At 37.9% G+C, this 19,419-nt stretch overlaps 1 protein-coding gene and 1 non-coding gene across 8 annotated transcripts in view; both read right to left on the reverse strand.

Annotated features, from left to right (window-relative positions):
• Positions 1-19,419, reverse strand: part of CNOT1 (CCR4-NOT transcription complex subunit 1) — a 104,507-nt gene that overhangs the window by 8,983 nt on the left and 76,105 nt on the right. For 3 of the 7 annotated variants that reach the window (XM_011221848.3, XM_011221886.3, XM_011221801.3), the window contains exons 23-42: positions 18,368-18,598; positions 17,906-18,046; positions 16,806-16,985; positions 14,968-15,084; positions 14,329-14,439; positions 13,917-13,994; positions 13,572-13,749; positions 12,667-12,797; positions 10,779-11,075; positions 9,974-10,114; positions 9,775-9,879; positions 8,863-8,982; positions 7,638-7,829; positions 6,625-6,767; positions 6,015-6,123; positions 5,742-5,911; positions 4,865-5,117; positions 2,411-2,659; positions 1,275-1,438; positions 953-1,070 (exon numbers count right to left, since the gene is read on the reverse strand). In XM_011221848.3, coding sequence (XP_011220150.1) covers positions 953-1,070; positions 1,275-1,438; positions 2,411-2,659; positions 4,865-5,117; positions 5,742-5,911; positions 6,015-6,123; positions 6,625-6,767; positions 7,638-7,829; positions 8,863-8,982; positions 9,775-9,879; positions 9,974-10,114; positions 10,779-11,075; positions 12,667-12,797; positions 13,572-13,749; positions 13,917-13,994; positions 14,329-14,439; positions 14,968-15,084; positions 16,806-16,985; positions 17,906-18,046; positions 18,368-18,598 — 3,228 coding nt within the window. Of the gene's footprint in view, positions 1-952; positions 1,071-1,274; positions 1,439-2,410; positions 2,660-4,864; positions 5,118-5,741; positions 5,912-6,014; positions 6,124-6,624; positions 6,768-7,637; positions 7,830-8,862; positions 8,983-9,774; positions 9,899-9,973; positions 10,115-10,778; positions 11,076-12,666; positions 12,798-13,571; positions 13,750-13,916; positions 13,995-14,328; positions 14,440-14,967; positions 15,085-16,805; positions 16,986-17,905; positions 18,047-18,367; positions 18,599-19,419 lie in introns of those variants that run through there. The other 4 variants (XM_002912277.4, XM_011222000.3, XM_034638793.1 and 1 more) reach the window with 2 other exon arrangements.
• Positions 16,012-16,149, reverse strand: LOC117795321. The gene has a single exon (XR_004619294.1). It is a non-coding gene; the product is annotated as a small nucleolar RNA SNORA46 (small nucleolar RNA).

Raw genomic sequence — 19,419 nt, forward strand, 5'->3', positions numbered from 1 at the left:
GAAGTTCCAGGACATATAGAGGTCCTTGTTCCTATAAGCGAAATTTAAAGAGGACGAGGAAACTGAGAAAATTTCAGACACAACACAAAATACTTAGTCAACTAAGAAACTGACAGAGGTCTATCCTCTTAATTCCTTCTTTTAATTAAGTCGTAGGTCTCAACCATTTCTTTTCCCACTTCCAACTCCTGTCAAATAACCTGATCCAGTTTACAAAAAGTTCACAACACAAATCCTCTATTTTCAGGCAAACCTGGCCTGTCATCATCCCCCAATTATACAAATTATGTTCATTTTTGGACAATTTTATTCATTACGTTACTGTGTTCCTCCTCCTGGAATACCAAATAAAACCCACTCCATTTAAGGGTTATCTCACTTTCTTTTTTGCCAACCATGTTAAGTAGTCATATTTTCTTCTTAAGGGGTAATCAAGGATGCTTTCTACAGTATTCATTTGCCATTTAATTGCAAGATGGGAGAGAACCTCTCATGTTAACTGTGTTTATTTGCAATTACACTTTAAAAACTCTTTACTAGTACTTGGTCCTAATTTCTTCAAATATAGACCAGTGGTATTCACCCTTGAGTGTGAGAGCTTTAGCATTTAGAGTGAGAACTCGTAAAACCGGCAGGTTCTAGAGCTCCAGTAGCCAAAGTCTTATATAAAGGTACTCCCAAGGTTTTGACTTTTTTTAAAAAAGTCCTTAAGCGAGATTAACACATGGCTCACAACGGACTTGAAGGAGCAATACCCTAATCACTGAGGAATGGGCTTCTAGGCAGAGGCAGTCAAGTACTGGTTAAACCGTTTTCCATAACTCTACTCCACATTAAATAATTCTTGACTAAGCCTGAAAGAAGTACGATTATTACTAAATGACTAAGAGTGCTAATAATAAGCTCCAAGTAGTTACAGTCTTCATCTGTAGGAGATAAACTGCAGCCACACCTTCTGCTGTGGCGTATGTGCCAGCATTCTTGCAATAAATATCCGATGAGAGATCAGTTCAAGCCAGGCATACACAAAGCCAGGAGCTTTGGTAGGCCTCAAGATGTGGAATGTATTGCTGAAAGAAAAAAACCTTAGTCAGAAGCAAGGTCCAACTTAAATACAGTAAACAACACATCAATGTAAGTACACAACATGTATGCTATTTTTCAAATCAACGTGCCTCAAATCCACAAGAGTACTTCTTTGAGTACTTCTCACATTTTGCCACTAAGACAGCAATCCTTAACAAGAGATCTCTATTAAATCCAGTAATACTCACCAGAAAGCTGTAAGTGTCTGGAAATTAATGGTTTCCAATACATGCTCAGGTGCATTGAGTTCCAAGAGCAGCATGATAAAAATTCGATGGTAGGGAAGCTGCTGAAATTCACTTTGCCGAACATCATGATCCTGCAGGAGAACTCCCACTACTATACCAAGGACCTACAGAGCACACAGATTACAGCCTGTAAATCATGAAGATAAATTCACTGACCACTCACTAGACATGCTTGCTTATCATACTCTTATGCCCCACATTAAAGAAAAGGATATGTACACCATCTGAATTCACAATTACATGCTGGCAGCCAAAGGGCCCATACACTGGTGTGATGTGGCCTGCAAAAAATTTTTGTATTTTCTTTGAACTTCAATAATCTTTGACCAGAAATGTATACTCTCCACAAACCCACTGGTTTTCCTAAAGCTCTAGAAATGAGCATGGTACACCATATTCTATTATGTTAATACACTCTAAAATCCTAATTTTTCTGGTCTGATGTGAAGTTGACAAGAGGCAAAATGGTTTATACTTCCCTTGACATTTAGTAGATGGAGGGGCCAGGGACAATCTTAGGCTTCAGAAATGTCTCAAAGAACCATCCTGCATGCCACTTGATTTTCCCACTGAGAGTGAGGGACAGGATAACCTGTTTGTAATTACCCAAGACCAAACTCTAAGTTTGTTTTTGCAGTTTTAGTACTCGAATTTCCAAGAACTCCACTGTATATGTCAAAAGAAAACTGTATTTTGTTCCTTTTCAGAAAATCAAGACAATTGCAATGTTACTCCTGGTGTTTGAGTTGCTCATCTGTTATTAATGGACATGTCTAGCCATCCCATTGACAGTGATTCTGTCTACTGGAGAAAATTTTGTATTTTCAGTATCTTCCAAGGTAGTCATTACCAAACATTAACATACTGAAATATGCTGTTCCCCCCACTGCCTTTGGTCTTTTAAAGTACCATACTCTTCTAAAATGTAGTGATTATGTTTCTAATACTACCTACGAATTTAATCTCAGGACAGAAAAGGGGATGTTACAAAATGTTTTGGGGAACAGGCTGAGCCCTGAGAACCACTGATGCAGATTTCAAGTGTACCAAGACTAAGACAAAAAAGAAGTTCAGACCTTGTTCAGCAAATTAATCTTTGTGACAGTGTTGGTGGCCTCCCCTGAGTGCTTTACTAGCAGTGCAATGAGTCGGACAAAGGCATCCAGGTTGTGGTAGCACTTGGCTCGGATCATGGTGGGATTAGCAGCAGGATTGTGCTGCTGCTCTGCCTGAGCACGGTAACTGATTTCAACACACATTTCAGTACACAGACGGAAGAACCTCGTTATGAGGTCATCAGTCTTCAGGATTCCTTGCTGATGCATCTACCAAGGGAACAACAACAAAATATATATATAGATATATAGAAATAAGAAACAGATAATATACATAAATTTTTTAATTTTCATGCTTCAAAGGTATTCTCTCATTTATTTCTTGTCACATTTCTAATTCTTACTTTTAAAAATGTGTCATGAAAATGACTTCTCCATTAAGGACCAATGACAGAATTCCTCAGTTTTAAGATTAATGGAGAATAGAAAAGATGGTAGTTGAGAAAGAGATAACAACATGGCAATTTTGAAAAACAGTCCACAGCCAAATAATGTGGAAATTTAGGAAAATAAACCAACTTTCAGGAACCCACTAAAATCAAAGGAAGATATTCTAGCTAATTCATATTTCCCCCAAGTAGGAAATTAAATGACATATTATTTCATATTTTACTTTCCCACAGAATTTAAGACAATTTCTTCCAACTGACTCAACCAATAACAAAATTTTTCAAACTCCAACGAGCTGCAACAGGAAAATCAAGTAAAAATTTGTACAGTAAATGGGTATCAAAGAAAATAGCTACAGATCATATCTGGCTATTTTAGTGAAAACTGAAGTTTATTCTAATGTGAATTCAGTTTAAAGTAAAATGTTTTAATGGATAGAAGTACAGATTTTATGATACATGATTTGGAAGTGAAGTAAAGCAGAGAAGTTATTTGGCTAGCATGAAAGAAGAATGCAGTATAACAAGGGTTAAGGCTGCAGAGAGAGAGGGAGGTCAGTGCTTAAAGAACCAAGCCCAGAATGAAAAGTTAACCATTATCTTGGAAACTTTGAAACAATTTCCCTGTCTCTTGATAAGCAATAAAATAACTGAATTGACATTAATGTACCCTAGGCAAGACAGAAGGTCAGCAGAGGGACTTCTGTACATTGAAATCTGAATAACGGGGGGGGGGGGCGTTAACGAAGACAAACTGCTATGATCAAGAGGAAGCATGAGGCGGGAAGAATTCTCAAAAGGATGCATAAGAGAAGTATAAATTACCCTTTTTTAAACAGAGAGAAGAACAAGAGTAAATAAGTAGCAGAAGAGCTGAGACAGGTGCCACATCCATACCCATGAAATATTGATGATCACAAAACTGACTGATTCAAAGTTCTTCTATCCAAATTAGAAATAAAACTACAAACATTCAGTAACACCTTTGCAATAAGGTATATTTTAGAATTTTTTAGGGTACAGACCTACTTAGTATGATTTATTTAACTAAGTTAACATTCATCTTGAAAAGTAAATCCAATTTCTAACTTCTAAAATTCAAATCAGCTCTTCCACATTCCATTGTCATTTATTTGATAATAGACCTAATTTGCCATCTTTCTTTGGTAGCACACCGAACTTTCATCTAGGTCTAAAGAAATACAATGGTCAATGTGCAGAAATAAGCAGATAGAGAAATATGTCTCCCTGAACAAATACTACAATAGTTTTACGAAAGAAATTCTAAGGGCAATTCAGCACAAGTAACCATTCTCGCCATGGAGTAACATGATTAGGACACACTGACTACTGGGTATGAATCCCTCCCAGTGGCTGAAAATAGACAGTAATGATCAAAAACAGAATGCTAAATGGTACAACAGGTCTCTTCCTACGTTTTCGTCTGTTTATCCTGTTCACAAATATTCTTTCCAAACCTAATTATTCTAGGAACTTGTCTCCTAATGCTTTAACTCAAAGTCCAATTTAGATCAAATCCAATGAAAATAAATACTGGAAACTATTTCCCAAAAGAACATGTTAATCAGTTTTAGGTAAACAAGCTACTTAATTTAGAAAATATAATAAAAGCCTCTACCATTTATATATTCAAGTTTTTTGCTGTGTTTTCTTATTTTTTTAAAACATGAGCTATTATCAGAATTTTATTTATTAGCCCATAATCCACTTATCAAACTAGTAAAATTATTACACACATCTGGGAATTTCATTATTCATTATCTGATCCACTGTACTTTGTAATGACAACTGAAATGGGATAAGTAGAACTAAAGGGGACATGAAATGTTGAATTTACTGGTTAGGGTCCAAAGATGAGGAAAGAAATAGGCTTCATCAACTTAACAGAGTAATAATGATGACAATTTTTGGTTTACATGAGTATGGAGGTAACTGGCCACAGGTACATAATACTGAGCTTAAATATTGGAGGCATCACACCCTACTTATGTTGAATAAAAAGCACCTTTCTTTCCAAAAGCTCTACCTGTCCAACAAACGCAGAGAAAGCTTTGGTACTGTCACGGCCAGCTGCTGCTGAATGGTAGAGATTCACCCATTCCCTCAGAAGATACTCTGCCTTCTCCCTCAGGCCTGGAGGATCATCGTACTCTGAGGCTTGAGAGATTCCAGAATGCATCATAAAGTTAGGGCCTCCATGAGCACGATCAATCATTGCTTCATAGTTGGATCGCACTACTTCCATCAGCTGGGGCAATCTAGTACAATAAATCCAGAGTGAAAATCAGTCTACTCATGGCTGTGATTTCACAGACATACAGCTGGACAATTTGCTTATATAACAGAAACCCCAACAGTCATTTTCATATTTAAACAAAACTATCCATGGTCTCTGTTTACTCATAACCACATAATATGCAAATGATTGACCTTGGTTAAGCCACTTCCTGACCCCCCAAAATGGTGCCTGTTGAAATGGAGCTGATGTTCATAGTCAACAAATATTAACTATGTGCCTACCACGTGCCATGGTTTATTATTTATCTTAACCTCAACAATTTTTTGAGATACTATTTCTGTTTTATTCAAGAAAAGGTAAATCAACTTCCTAAAATCAAATTTTAAAGTGGCAGAGCCAGGACTTGAACAGAGGGCTCTTGACACCAAATCTAGTACTGCATGTACTGCTTGCTCTATGGCAAGAAGGCTTGGCAGTTAGTTAAGCTTTCAAACTTCAAGGTACAACATTAAGCCTCACTACAGCTTCCCACATATTATAGGTACAGCAGTTTTAACAGGTAATGTTAGTAAGTCTGCACATTTATTTCTAAAGCTCCTTCATAGACTGAACACACAAAGATCCCAAAACATTTCATCCTCACCCTTCTGGAGCATTGCCTCTGGAGTGAGCATTAATCCTCATGAGAGTTTCAATGGTGTGGAACAGATCTGCCTCAGTAACATGAGCAACACTCCTTTCATCCACCAACAGGATTTTTACCAATTGCATAGCAAATGCCACGGCCATGTAGTTTAAACCATTCTCCATTGACTGGCAACACAGAAAGCACAACGTAAGATAGACAACACTTGCAGCAAACACACTTCCCAACTACAAGAGTCCCTTTTCCTATTTAAGAAAATTCCGTCCATACCTGAGCTAGGTGAAGATCATACTGCTGCATATTAACCAAATGATTGCGAATAAGCAACTCCACCGCTTCCACATTGTACTTATATTCATCCCGACATTCAATTAGGCACCTAGAAAAAGTATTTCGTTAAAGGCCTAACCATACTGTATCAAGTAAAATAAAGAACCCATTTTATTCAATGGTAATTTGTTCCAAATTAAGGATGCTCTGAGAACCAACTGCAAGTTAGTCTCTAAGACTCAAAATAGCCAATAATGAAGTAGAAGAGACAGCCCAGTGTCAAAACTCAAGCTCTGATCTCACAGCCTAGAAAACAAAGCATTCCATTTAAGACACTGAAATATTTATATATGAACACCACTGCTATGAAATCACTGAAACCTTTAAAAACCAAAGATCTACAATTCATCCCCCAAAGCAAGGTACTGGTTTTCCATATTCATCATGGGCACCAAATGGTTAAAGGCCAAGCAATCAACTATTCTCACTACTCAGAACTGGGATAAACGTCCCACTTACCTTCTAGAAAAAGGAAATCTCTGGACATAAACAGGGCATGTATGTTAGAAAACAGTCCAATAAATAGTACTCTTCTAAGATGGCTACTGACCTTGTGATCTGTTTGTTACACCACGGAGACCCATAGGCCCTGCCGTCTTGAAGAGCTTTTAAGACCAAAAGGTGGCACTCCCTATAGCGCAGCAATAGGTCAGCATCAGCACCACTTGTGGCATCTAGTAAACCCTCTACAGCCTATGGAAGAAAGAGAGTATTCACATCATGGAAAATATAGTACTTGACCGAACTATCAGAGCCAAAAACCAAACCTTAACAGAAACTACAACACAGCTTCTTTTTTTTTTTTTTTTTAAATTTTTTTTTTTTTTTNCGCTTAACCGCTGTGCCACCCAGGCGCCCCTACAACACAGCTTCTAAAGCCTCTAGTTAATAATGTCCGCACTCACCAAAATGCTTTTCACTTACCCTAACAAACAATCTCTAAATTCTATCTAGTTTATATTCACTGTGTTCTTCACATGAAAGGCCCCACTGTCCCTACAAAGTCAAAATCCAATTCCCCACCAACCCTCTCACATCACTCAAGTACTTGGGATCAATTCATTCCTCCAAATCTAAAGTGCTACCTTTTCAAGTTTCTTAACTGTATTTTCAAAAGATCTTAATGAAAAATTTTTTCCCGTTTGACCATCGGTAATTGTCATGACTATGTTCTACCCTAGAGAAAATTACCTGATTACCAAAAAGAACTTGTTTTAACTTAATTTCAAAATCTTACCATAACTTAAGGAGATGATGGTGTGGGGGGTCACTACATTTACAAACCTAGTCTCTTCTTAAAAGTAACATTTATTTTATTATTTTTTTTAATAAGGGGATTTTTTTTTTTTAAGATTTTATTTGTTTATTTGAGAGAGAGAGAGACACAGCCAGAGAGAGAGGGAACACAAGCAGGGGGAGTGGAAGAGGAAGAAGCAGGCTCCCAACAGAGGAGCCTGATGTGGGGCTCGATCCCATAATGCCGGGATCACGCCCTGAGCCGAAGGCAGACGCTTAACGACTGAGCCACCCAGGCGCCCCTAAAAGTAACATTTAAGAACTAACCTTCTGGAGCAATCCAAGAGCAGCTATGGCATCTCGAGAGTTTCGAGATAATACTACAACCTCCAAAAGACTTCTAAGAGCCTGAGCTTGAGGATTCATGGCCAAAGTTGGTGGGATGGCATGCAGATGCTGTTCCAATTCTGTAATGCACTTATCATAAATCTGAGCTACATCATCTGTTGCCCAAGCTTGCTGTTTTAGAGAAGAAAAAAACCAAGGAAGAAATAAGCAAAAATTTTAAAGCATTTTCACTGGCTCGTTCAGTAATTAAAAAGTCTTTTACTATGTTTACTCCCCTGAATTTTTTTTTTTTTTATCAAAACATAGAGGGGCTCGTCCATTCCCATTCCTGAACTATTCAACCTTAACAACATGAGGTGGGGCAGTGCAAGGCAGGGATGAGGGGAGGGGTATTGCACTGGACTGAGGAAAATCCAACAGATATCAACACAATCAAGTAATCAAAGCAAGCAAGATAAATAATGGGACAGGATACAGCCTAGGAATTTAGGCAATTTAAACCATGGAAAATACAGTACTCAGTTCAACTGTCAAAGCCTGATAGAATAACACAGCATTATTTCTGTGATAAACCCATCAAAGATGCAGATCCGAATCTATTCCTGAGAACATACTGGACAAACCCAAATCAGGCCATTCTAGAAAATAAGTGGCCTATAATCTGCAGAAGTGTCGAGGTCATGAAAGATGAGGAAAAGGTGAGGTGCTGTACCAGACTAACCTAGGGTAAATTTTAAAAATATAACTGAAATGTAGGATTCTGAAATAGGTCCTTTTCCTATAAAAAGGTGATATTGGGACACTTAATAAAACCTGAATGAGGTCTAAGGATTAGGTACTAATATACCAGTGTTAACTTTCTGATTTCAACAGGATGTCTTTTTAGGTAACACACACCAAAGTTTTTAAGAGTGACTGGGATATCAGGGTCAGCATTTTTTATATTCAAACGGTTCAGGGTAAAAATATTTCGCCCTCCCTACATCTTCAACTTTTCTATGGATAATTACTTCAAATTCTTGGTGACACGGGGGTCACCATGTAAATTCCTCTAGTTAGGCCAAACATGAAAATCAACCATATGGGTTTAAAAAAAAAAAAAAAAAAGTCCCCCAGATGCCATGTTCATCTGATACAGATTAACAGATAAAAACATTCAAATTAAAACGTAAAACGTTCAATTTAATCCCAGGCAACGATTTACCTTCATGGGTTGAGCTAAAAATCCTGTGGGCTGACTTAAATCATTTGTGGGCAAGAAGCCAGGCACATTGCGTGCAAACTCTTCATAAACAGCCAGCTGCTTTGGGTCCACACCACCAACCTGGAAAGAAGAAAACCTATTTTGACAGAATCCTCTTCACAAAATTGAAGGCAAGCTTTTTTCAAAGTGGAAAGTTTGCATGGGAGTAAGCACAGGGGTTCTGAAACGGGACACAGGAGCCACTACAACATATTGATGTTACATGCATGACTGAGTATGCATGCATCTGCACACAATTCACAGTGTTTCCCATCTCCCTGAATCCTGTCAAGAGTCCCCTTCATTTACAAATTCATTTGAGTTTTTCCACTGGAAAATGCCTCAAATAGGACCATACCAAGTGCAATTCTCCAATGGAACTGGTAAAAATGACCAGATTTCTCACATCTTCTTCTCACCAATAAATAACTAGCAATATAAACTTAAGTGCCAGAAGGGAAGACCACGTTGTAAAACACAAAAATTAACGGGGACATGAACGCTGTATGGTAGCACTTCAACAACTGCGAGGTACATACATCTAAGGTTATCTTTTTTTTAATATATTTTTTAATTTTATTTTAAAGTAATCTCTTCAAGTAATTTTATCTTTAAGTAATCCCTCATGTGGGGCTTGAACTCCATCCCTGAGATCAAGAGTCTCACACTCTACCAACTGAGCTGGCAACGCACCCTACCTAAGGTATCTTTATGCCTTCTCCACAGGTAGCCTTCAAATGATATGCTCCTGAGGTGATCTGTCTCAGAAACATTTAACATTTAACCCCACTGTCTTAGTCTTGAAGAGTTTAAGCAACAAAAACAGAAAGAAAACAAAGATGGGCAGAGAGAGACAAAGCCCCCAAATCTCACTTTCAGCCTGATTTGCTCTGGCATCCGCTCAGCTTGGTATGTTAACACAACAGGATCACAGTACCTGCGCCCTTCTTGCCTAGCATGTTTTCTCAGCTCAAATTCCTGCAAGTAAAAAAAGTCACTGAGGTTCTTGTTACGAGGCATTTTCTTAAATTGAAAAAAATAATAACTTAAACAGCAAACGCTAAACACTTACAGTTGCTAATCTCTTGTCCATCTCAGGGCCTGCTTTTTCTACTGCAGTCTTCTGAATAAAACAGCAAGCTAATTCACAATTGTCCTGAGCTAACTGGGCAGCTGCCTGATCCATCATTTCCCTTTGTTGTGGAGATGAAGTCTATGGGAAGGGGAAGAGACAGAAAGAAAACAATTTAAATTTCGTTTTCTGTGGATGGACAAGACAGATGAGAAAATAGGAAATACAGTGCCTAGACAAATTTTAAAAGTTCTGACTGGACTTATGACTCATTAGCTATGACCATGAAATAGCCTAATATTCATCTTCATCTGTAAATAAAATACTACTCACCCAAAACATTTTATTAATCAGGTTATTGTGAAGACGGTTGACTATGGAAACAGTTAAGCAGTTAAAAAAAAAAGAAGGCATTAACCATGACATGTAAGACCCAAAATTAATAACTGAGTTACTTGAAGAGTGTGTGCGTATGTGTGTACAAAGTCACTTTCCATTGTTTTGTACTGTCCTATTCCAAGTGCTTTAATCAAATTCTTAATGATAAAGGAAACAAGATTGTTAACTCAGGCATTTTTTTAAATCCTTCATTTCTTTAAACGAATAAATATTTGGATATCTACTATCTGCAAACACTGTATTGAGGATATAATAGCAAAAACAAACATGATGCTTCACCTCATAGAATTTACAATCTAAGAGAAAGGAAGATATCAAACAAATTTGGTGATGTGCAAAGAAAAAGAACCTCTTTCAGACAAGCAGTAAGGAATTGTGTACTACACCAAGAATATAGTCAACATACACGAAGGGCTGAGGCAAAACTGTTTTTCAGGTTGGTAGATATGCTCATTAGCAAAGGTTCCCTGCAGGTAATCATAGCCATCCCAGCTGTTAAGTTACGCATCATGTGATGAGCTGCTATTCGCATTCGAGATTCCTCAGAATCCAAGGCAAAATCCTTCCTGACTATTTGCTCACAAGTAGTCATGGCAATCTTGATAGATCGATCCACCACAGGATGGACCAGCTCCTGGACAGCCCGTTCAATTGCCTGGCGTACACACTGCTTCAACTGTGGATGGGCCTGAAACAAGGGAATCTAGGGCAGGAAAAAACAAGTTAAGTCAACAGCTTGTTAAGTAAAACAGTCCAACTTCCATCGGTAATCACACCCACGACTTTGGAAGTTACTTCAATATTAACCATTAACTACCAATTTCTACTTTAAATTAACCACTGAAAAACATGGGAAATAGAAGCTAAGCTACAAAGACAGTATACCTTATAATACGTAATAACAGACAGGTCTTCAATTTTTTAAAAATCTGATGGGCAAATTTTTTTATCACCGGATGCATTACATGCTTGCTTAGTTAAAATCTGTGGCTTAAGTACTCTTTTTTTTTTTTTTTAAGATTTTTATTTATTCATTTGAGAGAGAGAGAGAGAAAACGTGAGCACATGAGCCAGGGCAGAGGGAGAGGGAGAAGCAGACTCCCCAACTGAGCAGTGAGCCCAAAGTGGAGCTCGATCCCAGGACCCCGGGACCATGACCTGAACCAAAGGCAGATGCTTAACAAACTGAGCCATCCAGGTGCCCCATGTGGCTTAAATACTAAAAAAGAGAGTGACTTCTTTAGTTGCTTGGAGAAATGCAAACGAATCAACTGTATAGAGAAAAGGACTTCTAAAAAAACATTACTACAAATAATTCCTCAGAATAGCAAACATTAACACTACCATACACTGAAGCCATTTTGCCTCACTTGAAAGACTATTTCCAATCTTTTATCTCAAACTATGCCCTAATACTCATTTGGTCTCATGAAGTTAAACTTAATGACCTTGTAAGAAATTTTTAAAATATTCATGATGGATACATGTAAGCATTCAGATTACTGACGTTATAAAGGGGAACCACAATTTCTAGATGAAGCCCCCACCAAAAAACACAGGATGGGGGGGGCAGGTTAATAAAATACCTCTTTCAAAATCCCATTATATTCTTTAAATAAAAGAAGGCTCAATGTATTACTGTTAATCCTGTATTTGTGAACATTTTCAGTTTCTAAAAAACAAACACCATGAATGCTTCCAAGTATGTGATCCTGAACAAGAACAAGTGTTAAGCAGAATAAAAGACAGAAGATAATCATCACTCTGAACATACAGAGTCAAATACTACCTTTTAAGCATAGGAATTTTATATGACTTCAAACCAAACTTCCCTCCTAGAACCAGGCTACAGAAATACAACTGGAAGTATTAAGTCCCACTTCTAGACCCTGGCCTAGAGATTTTACATACACACACAGGAATCAGCTCAGTTCACACTATCTGCCAAAAGAAAGGGCATAATGTCAAGGCTAAGGGTGGCATGATAATGAAAATAAAGAGGAAAAACTAAGGAAGACACTAAGGATCTTTTGACCTGTGGAAGGAATTCCTGGCGATTGTAATTATATTGCCAGCTGATTAGTATCTCAGGGTTCGGATATGAGGAACAAATATAGATGATGTCTAGCCACAGTAACTATTTTTAGTGTAGAAAAAAATCCAAGCTGTACTACACAGCAGTTCCCAATTCCTGCCAACCTAAGAATCCAGAAGAAAGGGGAGAAAGAAAAAAAAGGTGACCAGATTATCTTGTCACAAAGTGGGAACTGGGGGATGGAGCAGTATTTACTTACCGTTGGATTTAGGGTAATGTGTGGTGCCAAGCCTGCAAGGGAATACACATTGATGTCGTGGTAGCTGTACTGTGGTTGTGGTGGAACCGTGGCTGTACAAGTGGTACTGGTAGCTGGTGTTGTAGAAGTTGCTAAATGTTAAGAGATAAAATAATAGCTAATAAAAAGCACACTTCTTGATTTTACCGTAATATCAATGGGTATCAAAGTGGTCTTTCATTAAATTAACTAGATTAGTCTCTTGGAGGACTTGGGACAGGTCACATTTTTTCCACCCTAAATTACAAGAAAATTTCTTTTAGTAGAGATTTGAACAAAGTATGTAAAACTATGTCAGTGACATGCTACATTAGTAAGCCCACACCTTGTTGGAATACTCTTTATTACAGTTATCTATTTCCAATCTAGGATATTCACTGGTTTCACTTGGAGATTCTTAGCTACTAAATACTGACAAGAGAATGCAAAGCTGGTTTATTTTAACACACCTCCCAATCTTTTTTTCAACACTCCTACAGCACCCACACTTCCAACCAACGTACATGATCCAAGTGTAATAATTCACTCCCCGGGCAAATCTAGCTGGCAGTCTGGCCAGTGCACGATTTGAGGAATAACACAGACCATCATGCCATGCAGTCCCTTCTCAGGCCTCAAACAATGTATAAGATAAGCTGGCTTAGTTGGGGTATGATTAATGATACTTAATTAAGAATACTATATGAATTCTAATACCTAAGACAATGCCTACACATTACTTACTTTTCCTTAATAATTTAGATGGCTCATCAAAAAGTATACAAAACTTCACCACGTTATGTGGAAAATTATAACTTGCTATATGCATGAAGATGTACCATTTAAGAAAAAATTCTGTAAAGCAGAAGGCTAATTATCACACTTACTTGTGGTTGTGATGGGAGGGAGTTCTTCTGGCTGCTTGACATCTTTCTTTGGAGCAGAGAGTTGCTCATCTAAGTTCTTTAGGCGATCTTTATCCTTCAGGAGGTTTCCAGGCTTTAGCTCATTGATGTCTAATGCAAGGTTCTTACAAAGGACCTCAATCTCAAACTTCAAGTTTAACTGCATAATCAAAATATTTGAATTTTAAAAATGTAGCTTCATTCACAATATATACTACTCTCACCCAAATGTACAGTGCTTCCCCCAAATATATTCTATGCTTCCTGTAAATTTTAATAATGTGAAGGCATAGAATGTTCTAAAGGATAATGCAGCAACAAATTTACCTTTAAGTCATGTTCCTGATGTAGCTCTGCTAATACATTCATAATTGCCATCGTCCATGGGTTGGGTGGCCTAAAAACCTAAAGAAAAGCTATAATGTTAAGGTGGCCCCCAAAAATCATTCTTTAATTTGTATTATTTAAAACAGTTAAGCACTTATACCTATGTGGCCATAACAAGCCCCTTGGGTTTCCCATCTATACCATATTTTAGGAAAACACCAAAACCCAAAGCCATTCTTTAAAATCATGCTTGCTACCTTAGCCTCTCACACTAGAAATCCGAGTTTCTCAGAGGAAGACTGACTGAACCAGCTCTATGCTCATAGGAACTAAGGTTATAATCTCGTGTTGCCCTTTTGCTAAAACTAACTCTTACAAATTAACCATCAATAAAAGATTAAAATCTACTCACCACACTACGAATGCTAGATTCTAAGACTTTGGCAACAAAGGGCACTACGTAGAGCAACTCTTGCTGTCCTTTAACGTAAGCCTCTAGCAGCAAAGATTTTACATCCAAGTCCTAGAATAAGAAAAATATTTTTAAAAGCTGGGAATATACTTCTAAACCCCTCACAAAGTAATAAAGGTATCCCGCCAAACTCTTTCCCCAATCAGGAATCAATGTAGTATGACCCTTGCCTTACAAAAAGGGGATGACAGTCAGATCTTACTGGCTTTTGTTTACACTGCTATACAATGCAAGATCATGAGGATGCAATTAGATTCAAAACATGGGCCAAACTCTTACACCCAATCATCATTAAAATAGCCCCAAATAGGGGCGCCTGGGGTAGCGCAGTCGTTAAGTGTCTGCCTTCAGCTCAGGGCGTGATCCCAGCATTCTGGGATCGAGCCTCACATCAGGCTCCTCTGCTAGGAGCCTGCTTCTTCCTCTCCCACCCCCCTGCTTGTGTTCCCTCTCTCGCTGGCTGTCTCTGTCAAATAAATAAATAAAATCTTTATTAAAAAAAAAAAAGCCCCAAATAAAGTCAAGACATAATATGCTGTACGAACATTCTCAAGTTTTACATGAACCCCTGGAACTCACAGTGTGTAAGATGGGTTTATTTTTAGCTAGTGTGATCATTCCTAGCCAATGTCCCAAATTCTTCAGCAAAGAACGATCTGAAAAATTTGCTGCAGCTTTATCAGAGGTCAGGAGCACCTGAAATGGTATAGGATTAAGAAAGACAGAAAATGAGCTTAAGAAAAAAATTCTCAACTAAATGTTTGAGAATTCCACCTTATCCTACCTTAAAAATGAGCCCTCAATTCTAACAACACGCCTCCAAAGAAGATCTATTCCATATTAACAAGAGTATAACTACACAAGGTTAAAGGGCCATGTATGGTCCTACAGATAAGTATTTGAAAACTGAAAATTTTAGCTAGGTTTTTAAGCAGACACCCAAATGCAAATCTAATTTCGAAGAGCAAAATTCAATTCAATTCAAATGATGGTTAAAGCTATGCTTCCAAGTCCTTCAAGACAACAAGCATATGGAGAAATGTAACCAATATCACAGTATCTAGCACAATCTTAAGCATAATCCAGGTCACTATGTTATCAGAGAACTAAAATAGCTTCCTGAAATACAGTATAGTAACGCTTGAACACTTCTTTTTACATTTTCTGGAATACCTATTTAATAATACGCTTTTAAAAAAATTTCTAGAATACCTATTTAATTAATTCTCTAGTTCTTACTTTCCTAAGGAGCACATAACCATTGCATGAGTATGTTTTGGGGCACGTATATACATCCATCTGCTACATGTTACCCCTTAAAATTTATGGCTATAAAGTTGTAATTTAAATTTGTTTAAAAGAATCTGGAAATTTTGCTCCAGAATATGTGCATACTTTCTTATCCTAATCACCACTGCAATCAGATAAAAAAGGGTGAATATACTGGGGTGCCTGGGTGGCTCAGTCAGTTACTTGAGGTCATGACCTTTCGGACCTCAGACTGAGTCCTGCATCAGGCTCCCCTGCTCAGCGGGGAGCCTGCTTTTCCCTCTCCTCCCCACCTGTGCTGTCACTCTCCCTGTCTCTAATAAATAATTTTTTTTTTAAAAAGGGGGAATATAGTTATGTTCCTTAACTCTATTCAGCAACAGCAGAATGGCACAAAGTCAGCTGTGCAACAGAAAGAGCCAGGAATTCTTTTGCACTACAGCGTAACCAAGAATGGGGAAAATTCCCATCCACAGGTTTAAATATAGTGCTGGTTCCTAAGCCAATGCCCCAAATTATTCATCAAAGAATGATTACAGCTGTACGCTGGTTTTCTCAAAACGTTATTCTTCCTGAGAAATAAGATACCTAATTTTACAGAACAGTGTTAGTACATCAGGAAAACTCTGAACAACTGACACTCCTTCACAATAGCTATTCCACAAATAAGGCTAGAGTATACAGATATGTGGCACGTAAGACATCAAAGACTCGCTGTAGCACTGCCTTTTTAACAGTGAAAGTTATTAACAGTTTAAATATCCGTTAACAATAAATATACATACACTGTATTTCTATGAGACTATTAAAAACAACCTGAGGGACTACAGCTGAGAGCATATTACAAATACGAAGGGGAAAAAGCAAGTGAAAGACATGAACAGAGGGTAAAGATTTAGAACCATGCATGGAATGATAAAAACAAATTCAGAATAATAGAGTCACTTTTGAAGTAAACAGTACATGTCTATATAACTAAATTCTTCATGTTCCATATTTGAAACAAACCCTAGAGCTACTTTCATAGACAACCTAATATAGACAACATAAAAAAAACAGCCAACACCTCCCCCAAAATTCTGCTTGCACAATCAAGTATTTCCAAATTCAAAATAGTAATAAAAAGAAATACAAGAACTAAAATTTACTTTGATGTTTCTGTAGGTCTCATTCAGAACCATCTTATTAAATTCAGGGTTCTTCAGCGTGTCAAGGAAGTTTGAATACAGGCTGTGAAAGTTTGGCTCAATACTGACTCTCTTCATAACCAGGTACTGTGAAACCCAAGGCATAAATTCTTCCTTCACAGTTTCCTTTAGTTCTTCAACCTAGCCAACCAATATGACATAGGAAGTACACAATTAAAAGATGATAAAATATAGTTTTGTTTTTTCTGTGAACAATACTACAGCACGTGGCTCCTTGCAAAAACAGATGTTAAAGCACCATGCTTCATCTCCCCCCACAGCAGACACATGCTATGAAGCACAGTATATTCAGTTCCATGTCAGTATACTGTCAGTCATCTCTCAAACTGTGGGGTGATTAGGACTAAAACATCTATGGTCGCTTTCAGCTTTAAAATTATAAAACAAGAAGTCCCTCAAGCCCATCTTCCCCAACTCTCCATTTGACCAAAACTGCATGAATTATTAATGTACAACTTGCCACTAAGAGACCTAACACCAGAACTATGTTTTCCTAAATTTCCATCTCCAGGAAACTTCTCTTCCAAAAGGACAATAAAGGCTTATTTCTCCCCCCAATAAATTCTGGTGGGATTTTGAAAGATGGTATATGCATAATATCTCAAAAATTACTTGTTCAGGCTAATCTTAACAGCTAACATAGGCATTTCCAATGCCTTACATATAATCTTAAAAGGCAACGGTCATTTCTTATGCTCTGCACAAGGTCTACCTCTGTTATTTGACATCTAAGTTCTAAATGGTCTCCGGGAGGACATGACTTGTGACAAGGTACAAATGAAACCTTCCATCATGACGAGACCATGACGTTTACTTCAAAAGCCTGTAAAACTCACTGCAAAGCTAGTTCTACTTAATGTCTACAAAAACCACAGCCACTAGTTGTATATCCTCATTCCCGTTGTTTTGATTCTATTACTTCGACCTTTAAAGTAAAGCATCACAAAGGGCGCAGAACATCAAATATAAATCCCTCAACCCATTAGGGATAAGAACAGACAGCATTCATAATGGTATATAAACTATCACATCATGCTCACCTTCTGGGTCATATTCGACTGTGAGAGATTATTGAAGATAAAAGCAATTTTCTCTTGGATATTTTCTGGGGGCTCTACAATTCTCTCAGTTTGATCTGTGGCCACAAGCAACGTGTCTATATTTGTAGTATTAATAGAAGGCTTTAAAAAAAAACAAAACATAAATTGAAATGCCTGCTTGACAAATCCCAGGGGAAAATGTATACTGATTCCTTCAGTAAAAAAGATACACATGGTATATACGGCTGTACACTTCAAGTACTGGCAAGAATATGTATTCAACTATTAACAGTGCCTAGTGCCTGTCTCTGGGAAATCTGGAGAGGGGAGATACAAAGGGAGAAATGCTGGTCTTCATATTTTCAGTAGGTATGTGTTATTTATAATAAAATTAAAATACATGCTCACTCCTGGAGACATTACAACATGACAGACCCGAGAAAAGAAAAAAGATCTACTTACTGGCACATCTTTCTTAAAGCTGACTCCGGTTGGCCTGGTGACTGTAACCGTTTTAGCAACAGTGGTGGTTGTTGAGGTGGTTACCATCGTGCTAACCTGACCAGCAAGGGGAGCTTTTGCTGGAACCTGGGCCTGAGCCTGGGCCTGAGCCAGTGCAATACTTCCAGGGGTTGTAATAGAGCCCTGCATTTTCACAGGAGGATCTCTAGATTGCTGTCCGTATTCAATATACTAGGGGTAAGGAGAGGGAAAGACATTGAAAGACTTCTTAACAAAAACTGAAAATCCTCAATTACACTCCTCTCACTCCTGAAGGGGAAGAAATCCTCGCAGAATACTCATCTGGCTCATCTATATCCCTTACTCCTTGCCCCCTTCTGGTCCATATTCCTATATACGCCTCCATATATACTTCCATAAATCCCTTAATACATGTAAACTTCAACATTTTTAGATTTCTATACTAAGACATGTCATTTTTAATTCTATACTAAATTGATCTCTTTTACTGGATGCTGATGAGAAACCTAAGGCCTAAAAAATACAGCGAGTTATCTTTCAATAACTACAACTACTACTACAAAACAAAGAAACATACTGTAGAAAACCAAGCCAGCTAGAACCTTATTTAAGCAAGAAGGCAGATTTTTTTTCCATTTCATAGACCACTCAACTTCCTTTACACACACAAATTAGAAAACTGATATAGGGTTCCTGATCCTATTTCCATGCCTGAACAAAACAAAAACTACTACCTAGAGGCACCGAGGTGGCTCAGTCAGTTAAGCATCCAACTCTTGATTTCAGCTCAGGCATGATCTCAGGGTTGTGACATGGAGGCCCCGTCAGGCTCCACACTGGGTGAAGAGCCTGCTTAGGATTCTCTCTCCCTCTGCCCCTCCCCCCCAAACAAAAAACTACTATCTAGATACAAAACTTTATTCAAAAAGGACATTCTCAAGTCTCCTGGATGGCCAGTCAGGCATCCAACTTTTGGTTTTGGCTCAGGTCATGACCTCAGGGTCCTGAAATCAAGCCAGGTGCTGGGCTCC

The sequence above is a fragment of the Ailuropoda melanoleuca genome, chromosome 12 (genome assembly GCF_002007445.2).
Source record: "Ailuropoda melanoleuca isolate Jingjing chromosome 12, ASM200744v2, whole genome shotgun sequence".
Classification (NCBI taxonomy): domain Eukaryota; kingdom Metazoa; phylum Chordata; class Mammalia; order Carnivora; family Ursidae; genus Ailuropoda; species Ailuropoda melanoleuca.